Here is a 12,086-nt window from a genome sequence, read left to right as displayed (position 1 = left end):
TAATGTGAGTTTGAATGCCATTTTACATTACATTTATTGCCATACTAGTGTAAGCAGTAGCAGATAAAAATGAAATAAACCATTTGAAATTGAACTTCATAACTGTGATTTTAAACCAACACATAGTGATACAGCATGTACATTTAATAATGTTAAATAGGATTAATATGTATTAATTAGATTATAAACCTTACCATTTCATGAGTGAGTGCATTTTCTGTGCATCTGAATAGCTGTATTTACATTTCTGTCGTGTTTCGTCTGGTGCAAACAGCCAAATTGTTTATAACTGCAAATCTCATCACATAGTGTGTTGTTGGGAGTTGGGACACAGGGTTACAACCTAACTTGCTTACCTAATGTTTACTTTTGTAATATTTAAATTATTTGATAATTAATAACCTTATGTGGAACTCTAAAACTGTCTCATTTCGGAGTCTGCTACTGTCCACCGGAGGTTGCATTTTGGTCACAGACACATGCCTTGAGAGCCTTCCTGACTGAATGAAATATGCTGTTTTCCACCAAGGCAACCCAAGGTGCTGAAATATAATTGGCTAAACTGGCATTGGGCAGGTTAAATGACCCAAACAAAAACAAACGTTTCGGCACGTAACTCACATTTTCAAAATATCTAACTTTAGCATAGTTTTTCACTTGGCATGTTTCTTAAATATCTGTAAACTAGAGCTGCACAATTAATTGTAAAAAGATTGCGACCTCAATTCGACCCCCTAGACCAGTGGTTCTCAAAACTGTGGTAGTGGTACGCGGGCTTCCTCCTAGTGCTACTTTGCAAAACTGCTAATAGTTCAATAAAAATGGGACTAAAATGCCTGAAGTAAAAATACAGGGCTTCAAGACTTTTCAGGGACCAATTTTTCTATTGTATTTGAAATAAAAAGCACATGCATGGCCTGTTTGTTCTGTTTTTTATGACATTCATATGCTGTCTGTAGGAGGAAGAGAGCTATCAAGAAGAAACCGAAGTTCAGAAACAGCCCACAGAGCCCCAGTCTCCCCCAGCACACACTCCACGGCGTCAGTACCGCAATCGAGAGCACTTTGCCACCATCCGCACAGCTTCCCTGGTGAGAGCCATATTACCAGCCAAAAACAGTCTCGGAGTCTCTTTGATCAATTTAAGTTTAATAGTTTAGTGCTTCTTTAACGTTTGAAGGTCAAAAGCTGGTTTCTGTTCTGTTGGTCAATCACTTGTCTTTGCGTGTTGTAGGTAACGCGTCAGATTCAAGAACACGAGCAGGACTCCGAGGTGCGCGAGCAGATGTCTGGCTACAAACGTATGCGCAGGCAGCACCAGAAACACCTTCTGGCCCTGGAGAATAAGCTGAAGGGCGAGATGGACGAGCACAGACTTAAGCTGGATAAAGAACTGGAGAACCAGAGGAACAGCTTTGCTGCTGAGATGGACAAACTCATCAAGAAGCACCAGGGCACCATGGAGAAAGATGTACTGTGACTTAAACAAACAAAAAAAAATAAATCAATAAAAAATATAGCAAAACATTTTATCTAAATATTTTTTCTGTCTAGGCCAAGACTTTTGCGAACGACGAGAAAAAATTCTTGCAGCACATTCAGAGCCAGCAGAAGAAGGAGCTCAACAGCTTCCTGGAGTCTCAGAAACGAGAGTACAAACTGCGCAAGGAACAGCTTAAAGAGGTCAGGGAGCCACTTAAGACAGCCTCATTCTTTCATCCTTCATAAATTCCATTGGTCATTCCCATTTATTATAAATTTTCATTGCAGGAACTGAATGAGAACCAGTCCACACCAAAGAAGGAGAAGCAGGAGTGGCTGTCCAAGCAGAAGGAGAACATCCAGCACTTTCAGGCAGAGGAGGAAGCCAATCTCCTGCGCCGACAGCGTCAGTATCTGGAGCTCGAGTGCCGCAGGTTCAAGCGCCGCATTCTTATTGCACGTCACAATGTGGAGCAAGATCTCATGAGAGAGGTTAGCTGACGGCATGTATAGAAAAGTAAAAATGTGACTGATAGCTGTCCAGTTTTTTTTAGCTTTCTGTTTTTTATCGTTTTTAGGAGCTGAACAAACGCCAGACACAGAAAGATCTGGAACATGCCATGCTACTCCGACACCACGAATCCATGCAGGAGCTGGAGTTCAGGCACCTGGGCACCATCCAGAAAATGCGTGCGGAGCAGATTCGCCTGCAGCATCAGACTGAGCTCACCAACCAGCTGGAGTACAACAAGCGCAGAGAGAGGGAGCTCAGGCGCAAACATGTCATGGAGGTCCGACAGCAGCCCAAGAGCCTCAAGGTAACCTCACTCCAGTTTTAAGGTCAAGGTTAGGAAAATTCTAAAACAGATGTATGTGAGATTGGTGGTTAAAGACATTGTTACTAATTTTCTAACTAGTGCTGTGGGATTTGGGGAAAATATAAATTTTTTATTTTTTTTTGGGACCGATATTGTGATTTTGATTCAATTTGTGATTTCATTTTGTAGTTAAGCTTCAGCTCAATAATCTGTATCATAATTTCTTACTGCTAAAATGTTAAAAAAGGAACTGAAAAGAAATTAATTTACTGCAACGTTGATTTAAATTATTTTTTAAATATTCAGAAATTAAACAGATTTTTTTCTCTAGAGCAAACAATAAGCACAAATAAAGTGATCTTAAGTTCAATTCAAATTAGGGAGATGGTAACAATAATAATAATAATAAAAATACAGAATAGTCAGCAAACAAACATGGCTAATAAGAGCCTTTCTGTAGCTTATATTGTCTAAAGCAAAATAAATATCACAGATACTACACTAAATATCGTGACATTCAACGTTCAGCTGTGATACTGCAAAATGGCAAAAATATGTGTGAGATGGAAGTGTATATTATCCAGCATTTTGATGGTGTTTTTAACTCTCTCTTTGGTCACTGCATTTAGAGGCACCGTGTCTTTAGTGAGGTTGCGAGTTATGTTAGTTATCTCCTGGTGCTTTTGTGATGTTTTTTCATATGGTGTAACAGCTGCAAACAACTGAAATTGTACTTTGCTGTTGCTTGGTACTAGATTGAGTGTCACTGGTAATACTTTACTTGACTTTTTAGCAAGACACTCCTCATATAGCTGCCTGTGGTGCTTTTTTAGGTGCTGGTTGGTGTATTGCCTCGTACTGACAATAATTCTGCGACAGCTCTTACAAATTATCTGGTTTTGTTTGGTGTCTGTGACTTTGAAACCAAGATATTCCCATATTACTAACATGCTGTTTTTTATTTATTAATTGTCAATTAATGCTTCTGAAGCGGCAGATGCCATCGTCCCACTCGTCTGTGCTTTCCTGTTTGTTTGTTTTGTTGTGGGCATTTCGCATAGTTTGGTTGCACAATTCTGATTGGGCAGAACGAAAGTGTGCTCACTCAAATGGCTAGTAAGACTGTCAGACAGAGACAGCAGTCAGCAACTGCTATGGGTGGGGGAAATTAAATAATATATTGCATATCACAGCCTCTTGCGATTAATTAATTGCAACGTGATTCGATCGATTAATTGCTCAGTCCTAGTTGTTTAAAAATCAATTAATTCTTGAAATATTTCCTCCATTTTGTATCTTGTCCCCACTTGCTAGTTGTCCAAGAGCCAACTATAGTAGTCAACATTTGAACCGGATCAAAAAAGGTTTATGAAAAATGATTAAAGCTATTGAACAACACCCATGCTCCTCTTTTTTTGATCCACTTCAAGTATTGACTACTGTAGTTGATTAGTCAGCCTGACGGGTTTTATTTTTTTCACCCTGTTTTTGACTAGTCCACTATTTATAAACCAACAATTTGATTAGTGAGGTCAAAAAGATTTGATTCTCCTGGTTTATTTTACAAATGTGCCACTTTTTTAGTAGCTAGCTGTTCAGCAGCAGACTAGTTACGTTCGCTTGAGAAAGCCAATATATTGTTATCCTACTTAAACATAATCCATGTCCTGAAACACACCCCCTCTCCTGTTTTTATTTCTCATTCTAACAGAGGGAGCGATTCGTTTGTGAATGAATCTCCGTTATAAATGACTCGTTCTCCTAGCCGACATTAATACAAGTTTCTAGTAACGCAGCATCTTGTTATCATATTTCATTTACATTGTTTGCTGATTTTATTCAACCAAACTAGCATAAGCCTAGTATTAGTATGAGTAGGTGCTACACTGCGTTATAATCAATGCAGTAAGAGACTGTATTATCATCAATAACGTTTCTTGTTTGTCACAAAAGTTCATAACATACAAAAACGTAAGGAACGAAATCTTACCAATGAAATGTTCTGCCTTTATGCTTTGTTTTCTTTGTTTGCTCGTTAATACACCCGTACACAGCGCTAAAGTTCAGCATCTTCACATTGGCTTTGGTCTTGACTAGTGCGGTTGAATGAAATTTGTCCTGGGAGCCCTGTACAAATGTGGCGGCACTATTTACCCATGCTCAGGGTTCGAATGTGATATTTAGTGTATATATCTATAATCAGAACATCGTAGGGACCTGGGTATTTGCTCGTTTGACTCATGCTAGCTAGAGAAATAGGACTTCCTATATACTATGCATGTTAACAATGATTAGCTAAATGCTAATAACGACTAGCTACATACTATTCATGATTATCTTTGTGCGTTAACATATGCTAGAAATGCCTACTAAGTATTAGGATCAAATATGCACATGAGGGTTGCCATTTAGTAACCCAGTTTTAGTTAGCAACTACTTAGCAACCTCCTAGCAATACCATAAACATTTTAGCAACTACCTAGCAACCACTGAGCACCTGCTGTGCTTTCTGCCAACTGCCATTCCCAGTCCTAGCGCAGTCATATTGGCTTTCTCAAGCCAACATCAAAGTTTATCCATGAACTTTAAATTCTAGTTATGTATAGATTATTTTTAGATTCCCTTTATTTATTGTGGGTAGTCCAATAACTAATCGGCAAGTTAATTATTGAGGTAAACTACTATTAGATATATTTTACATGCTTATTTTATTGTATTTATAGCTTGTTTGCTTGTTTGGTTTCATTCATAAGTGTATCCTATGTTAACATTCAGAAGAATCTTATATTGGGATTAGTTGACTCTAAAACCAACTATAAAAGGCTTTCATTTGATTTATTATTTGTTCCGACAACCCACTGACTAATTGTTTTAATTAAATCTTGTCATGCACTACCCTAACATTTTATTAATTTCCTCAAAACTTGACCTTTTGCCTCTCTGACAGTCCAAAGAGCTCCAGATCAAGAAACAGTTCCAGGATGCATGTAAAATCCAGACCCGGCAGTACAAAGCCCTGCGGAACCACCTGCTGGAGAGCACGCCGAAACCCGAACACAAGACCATGCTGAAGAGACTGAAGGAGGAGCAGACCCGGAAACTAGCCATCTTAGCCGAGCAGTATGACCACACCATCAACAACATGCTCTCCACACAGGCTGTGAGTATGAGACACAAGACAATACGCTAAACTGGTTTCTCCGTCAGTGCCCAATAAAATGATATGGATTTTCTTTCTGTTTCTCAGCTGCGTCTGGACGAGGCTCAGGAGGCGGAGTGTCAGGTGCTGAGGATGCAGCTGCAGCAGGAGTTGGAGCTGTTGAATGCCTACCAGAGTAAGATCAAGATGCAGACGGACGCACAGCAGGAGCGAGAGAGGAAAGAGCTGGAGCAGAGAGTGTCCCTGAGGAGGGCCCTGCTGGAGACCAAGGTCCTTCAGAGTCACTTAAACACACCACCACTTTCATGTTTTTTTTTTTCTACGAATGTTTAATAGGGCTATTCTTGTCTAATATCACCAACATAGTGCATGAAAAAAGACAAAAATGCTTAAGCTAAAGCATTTTATATATATATAAATTATATATTCTTGTGTGTTATTTTTATTTAATTTTTTCACTTCTGCAAAGTATAGCAAAAACTGTTAGGGTAAACATTTTATCAGGGAAATTGTTTTAGTTTTATATATAAAGGCTCGTACACACCGGGACACTTTTCGTTTGCTTTTATCGCCAGCGTTTTTCAAGATGTTTTTCCGGATTCAAACCCAATCGATTTTTACTGGTGTTGAGCAGAAGAGTACGCAAAATCACTCCTTGACCTTAGATGGCACTACACAACTTTTGACTCCAGCTTTTATCACAGAAGAATAAGACAAAGTTGACATGTTTGTTGTTATAAATGGTTCAAGTTGCAGCTCCAGCTCTAGCGATGAAGAAATTTTTATTGTTGACCATAGCAATAAGCAGCTCCACGTTCATATCGCCTCTGGGCACCTCTTCGATGTGCACTTGCATTGACAGCTTTGTGCTTGAGCGCCTTCAAGTGCCATTTACTGTAACTTCAGCAGCTCCGTGCATGTGAACAAAAGTGCCAACCTGATTGGTGGAGAAGGTTTTGATGTGGCCCTCAAAACAAAAAAACAAGCATGAGGCGTTATATTAAAAATGACACTTTTACGCGTTGGTGTGCACTATCACATTGATGCCCTTTATTTAGTCACGAGGCGTTAAACGTCGATGGAAAACGCAAGTAAAAATTGTCTCAGTGTGCACGGGCCTTAAGAGTATTTGAAGAATTCAGATGCAAAAGCCCCTAAACGCCACTTCCACCAAAAATGAGCTAATGAGATTGAGCGAATGCTCTGATACGCCTGCTTTTATGAGGAGGTTTTATTTCGCTTCTGATTTAGTTTGATATCCGCTTCTAATATAAATTAGATGAGCCTGTCTGACTGTCAGTGAATGGCAAATGAAAACGTGCCTTACCTCAAAACTCTGTGCATTCTAAGTAAAAGAAAACACACTGTACAGTCGGAAGTGTAGCATACATTCATAACGTTTTTTGCGCAGTGATGCTACTTTGAATGAGTCCGATTTACAATACAATAAACTGTACAATAAACGACAACTGTATTTCTTGAAAGACTAGGTTAAGATACTGTTCTTTTATCCCACATAAATGCTATGAGGATAAATAAGAGATGAAAAAATGACCCAAGACCTTGAGTATGGTGAGGATGAATGAATAACAGCTTTTAAATGTGTATGAGAGACGTCCCCTTTTTACCCACTAGACCTTGTGTTTTATATGCTAATGTAAGCTATTTTTTAAAAGATTAATATATAATATATAAAACTATACATTATTTATATGACTTCATGTTACTTATACGTCTGATAAGCTTTTTATGTTGCTGGACAATACACAATGTTTTTACACTACATTATTTGAATCTAGCAAGCTTATTACAATATTTGCAATGTTTTCATTGTTCTACTTACATTAAATCTAAATCCATAATATCAGAAATGACAACAGATTAAGATTTAATTAATGTCCATTATAATGTTATTGATTAATGCACTTACTTGACAGATTTCATTCATTCATTACCTTCTGTTTAGTCCCTGATTTATCATGGGTAACTACAGCAGAACAAACCGCCACATACTTGGGTGATTTATGTATTTTTAACTTTAGGTGGTCTGTGTAACGTGTTTTATGTTTGGTAAACACATTTCTAAAAGCACCTTTAGTGATTTTCAACTAATTACACTGTCTTGCCCCAATAGGTGGATTCAGAGGTTTTTGCAAAAAGTGCATTTACCTGGTTTTGACGCAAAAGAAAATTTACCTTTTTAAAAACTGAAGAATTGTCTAAAGTGAAATTTTGGGGAAAAAAAAGCTATTTTATTTACTAGTTTATAACCTTATCATTACATGTACAATGAAATTTCTGAACCTAATTACAGGAACTTGATAGAAAATGCTCATTTACAAAAAAAGAGTTCTGATAGATTTAGAGGGTTTTGCATCTGAACTCATCATTTGGGAATCTAATTTAATTTTAGACACATATTTAATTATACAGACATTTTTATGAGGACAACTATTTTACTTTACTTTAATGCATTACATATCACATTCCAGTTACACAGAACACTCTTAAGTGTATTTAGATTAACTTATTGTTAGCCAGACATTCTATTGTTTTGTCAATTTTAAAACCTGTTATTTGATATTTATTCAATACCATTCATATTTAATTTGCTCTTAAGTATCTAAATGCTTTTTGGAGCCACTGTACATTTAAGCTTTTTAAAAGCATGTTAATAATTAAACTGGTCTGTCTCCCAGATCGAAGAGGAGATGTTGACCCTGCAGAACGAGCGCACGGAGCGCATCCGCAGCCTGCTGGAGCGACAGGCCAGAGAGATCGAGGCCTTCGACTCTGAGAGCATGCGCTTGGGCTTCAGCAACATGGTCTTGGCCAACATTTCTCCTGAGGGCCTGAGCCACAGCTTCCCTGGGGCCCCGGCCAGTTGGATGCCTCATCAGCATCACTCAGACGGCTCTCAGGGGACACAGTGGGGCAGCAGCACCGGTTCAGGGGGTGGTCACCACTACCACCCCAGTCAGGGAGGAGCACAGGTTCAGCAGGCCTGGGGCCAAGCTATCCCAGGAAGTGGGCTTCCTCCATGGGGCCACTCCTCCTCAGGGCCCCCAGGGGCCATGCCAAAAAGCAGCGTGGGGATGCGAAACAGCCCCCAGGCGCTTAGGAGGACCACCTCAGCGGGGCGCACTGAGCAGGGCATGAGTAGGAGCACCAGCATCACATCTCAGATATCCAACGGTTCACACCTGTCCTATACATAAACACCAGTGCGTTTGTGCCAACCCTGCACACACAAACACACGCATACTCACAGGGTAGGGGAACGCACTGGCACACACTAAAGACTGGCACAGAGAGCAGAGCTAACTGCACTCTTTTATCCTCTTTTCCCTCTCTTTCGTTCCATTAACTTTCCGACATGCAGATTTGCAAGTAAACGTAAATATCACTCAGGTCTAAAGGTTTTCCAACTTTGCATGAAGCATTTTTGATGACCACTCAGAGTTTAAAACACTAACTTCACTTAAAGCTCACTTGATGAGATTGCTATAATGCTTAATAATGATAGTGAAATATATATAAATACATAAATAAATGTAGATATTTATTGCTTTAGCTGTAGTCCACATAAAGTGTGGATTCATAAACCAAAAGGAGATTTAAAGGGGATGATGGCCATAATTCATCATATTTTTGTATATAAATTACAATATACGGATACAATCTCAGCTATCAGCCTGCTGTCATGCTCTTAGGAAAAACATTCGGGCTTTGGGAAAAAAAAAAATGAAATGAGTATATGTGATGGAAAGAAAGCCGGCCAATTTTTTTGAGTTCAGATATTTAAGTTGGATGATTCAGTTGCAGAGATAAACAAGTTGTTTTCTTACATCAAGTACTGTATTTTTGCAGAAAGTAATGTGAAAAAATAGACATTTCCTTTTTTAATTTCATCGAAAATACTTGACCATTTTGTCATCATTAAGTTGTCAGGTGTAGGTCATTGAGGCTGCATTTTGAACCGAACAGTCAAGCACAAATCGGTTCATATCTCTCCAGCATACAGTACTTTCTTTTTTAGTTTGTGCTTGCATTAAGCAGATAACCTGACTTCAGTTGTTTCAGCCTTCGATACACCCTTTATTTCTCTAGGTCAGCCAGCTTTCATCTGGATCAGCTGTCCAGACTTGCTTAGATGTGGTGCTTTTTTGATTATTCATCATATGTGATGTTTTAGAAGTGCAATGCCAGCTTATAAATATCAGATATATATGTTCAGTGCCTTGAATGTGTTATTGACATGCCAAGCGATTGTTTTCATGTAGCTGAAAAAAGAATTACCCAAAATTTATAGTTAAATCATATTTCCCTAAGTTAATGAGTCCAATTAGGAGTCCATTTTGGTACACCTAAAGATGAGCTATATTATCCCGCTATGTGTAATGCTAAACACTTGTGTTCAACTTTTGAGGTGCCTTTTAATAGCTGCCAAGCAGAAGCACTTTATATAGTGTGTTGTGTTTAAAGGAATATTTTTACAAGCATTCTCAACTATAAAAAACGACTAATGTAGGCGTAAAACTGTGCTGTGGCAGATGTTGAGGATGCTTACTGTTACTCTTAAAAAGATTTGTGTGGTCATTTTAAGGAAGTGGTAGATGTGAATTTGTTGACGCTTTTGGTACAGTATCATTGTGAAGGAAATGAGTGCAGAACCTGCCTGAATGTACTCTGTCCTCCGTCAGGTTTGTGTTATGTTGTTGACTCTCTGGGAATGTAATGTAACGGACTGTAGGGTCATGTTGAACAGCTTTCTCTCTTTTTCTCTGAAGGTCATGACAGCAGGCTTTCTTATGTGACACTTGACAGGAATAGGCAAAACACTTTTGATCTGGTCACATGACCGCCACACTAAACAGCAAACAGTGCTTAGTCAAATGTTTGGACACATTCGCATTTTTTTTTTTACTATTAATATTTCTGTATTTTAACTGATAACGTTTACTAGGTATTCAGGTATTCTCAACCATTCAAATGTTTTGAGGCAGATATTTACAATAATTTTTTCAAAGAGATTAGTTTTTTTCGTGTTATTTTAAAATGGGATATATTTATGTATATACATATATATATATATATATATATATATATATATATATATATATATATATATATATATATATATATATATATATATATATATATATATATATATATATATATATATATATATACATATATATATATATATATATATATATATACATATATATATATATATATATATACATATATATATATATATATATATACATATATATATATATATATACATATATATATATATATATATATATATATACATATATATATATATATATATATACATATATATATATATACATATATATATATATATATATATACATATATATATATATGTATATATATACATATATATATATACATATATATATATATATATATATATACATATATATATATATATGTATATATATACATATATATATATATATATACATACATATATATATATATACATATATATATATATATATATATATATATATATATATATATATATATATATATACATATACATATATACATATATATATATATATATATATATATATATATATATATATATATATATATGTATATACATAAATATATCCCATTTTAAAATAACACGAAAAAAACTAATCTCTTTGAAAAAATTATTGTAAATATCTGCCTTAAAACATTTGAATGGTTGAGAATACCTGAATACCTAGTAAACGTTATCAGTTAAAATACAGAAATATTAATAGTAAAAAAAAATATATATATATATATATGTATATAATATAAATGAGAAGTATCACACTCATAGCAGTGCAATGTGGCTGTATATCTGCACTGGTGGGAGGCGTGTTGTCCCACCCGTGGTGATATACAGCCACATTGCACTGCTATGAATGTGATATTGCATTTATACAACATAAATTATGTGTATAGAAAAGAAAATCAAGCACACTCAAAGTCTCAAAACCATTTTGTATGAGAAACTACTTTCTTCTGCCATTCATTCACATCTGCAGCTGACTTCAGAACAGCAGAAACCATTGCTCATTCACTAATGTCACTTTAGAGCTAGTATTTGAATGATTCTCTTGCGTAATATCTAAAGTGATGACAAAACAGGTGATTTTGCTCACGCTTTAAGATTATAAGGCTGAACAGCATGAAATGTCATCAGTCTACAGAGATTTCCCAGTTTTTCTCTGTTGTAATCGGGAGATCACAATATTACTATGATAAAAATAAAACACTACAACAAACAAAAGAGAGAGATCGACTTACCTTGCTGAAAAAATCATCTAAAGCTAAGCTGGTTGGCTCGTTTTAGCTGGTCGACCAGCCTGGTTTTAGAGGTTTTTTGGCCATTTCCAGGCTGGTTTCCAGCCATTTCCAGCCTGGTCTTAGCTGGTCAGGCTGGAAAACAACCGGCTAAAACCAACTTGACCAGCCTGCTTTAGGCTGGACATAGCTGGTTTTGGCTTGGCCAATCTGTCAATCTGGTTTTAGCTAGTCATCTCCCAGCCTGACTAACTGAGACCAGGCTGGAAATGGCCAAAACCCCTATAAAACCAGGCTGATCAACC

The 12,086-nt window shown here is 36.8% G+C and overlaps 1 protein-coding gene across 1 annotated transcript in view; it reads left to right on the top strand.

The window, feature by feature from the left end:
- Positions 1 to 10,393, top strand: part of taok1a (TAO kinase 1a) — a 40,929-nt gene extending 30,536 nt beyond the window's left edge. The window contains exons 13-20 of the mRNA XM_087284226.1: positions 960 to 1,091; positions 1,235 to 1,471; positions 1,555 to 1,683; positions 1,771 to 1,974; positions 2,061 to 2,300; positions 5,248 to 5,460; positions 5,548 to 5,730; positions 8,160 to 10,393. Of these exons, the coding sequence (XP_087140352.1) occupies positions 960 to 1,091; positions 1,235 to 1,471; positions 1,555 to 1,683; positions 1,771 to 1,974; positions 2,061 to 2,300; positions 5,248 to 5,460; positions 5,548 to 5,730; positions 8,160 to 8,678 (1,857 nt within the window). The 3' untranslated portion in view covers positions 8,679 to 10,393. The remainder of the gene's footprint in view (positions 1 to 959; positions 1,092 to 1,234; positions 1,472 to 1,554; positions 1,684 to 1,770; positions 1,975 to 2,060; positions 2,301 to 5,247; positions 5,461 to 5,547; positions 5,731 to 8,159) is intronic.
- The last annotated feature ends 1,693 nt before the right edge of the window (positions 10,394 to 12,086 follow it).

This window comes from Danio rerio, chromosome 15, assembly GCF_052040795.2.
Source record: "Danio rerio strain M-AB ecotype USA chromosome 15, GRCz13ab, whole genome shotgun sequence".
In the NCBI taxonomy this organism is placed as follows: Eukaryota; Metazoa; Chordata; class Actinopteri; order Cypriniformes; family Danionidae; genus Danio; species Danio rerio.
This window is presented reverse-complemented; position numbering and strand designations above follow the sequence as displayed.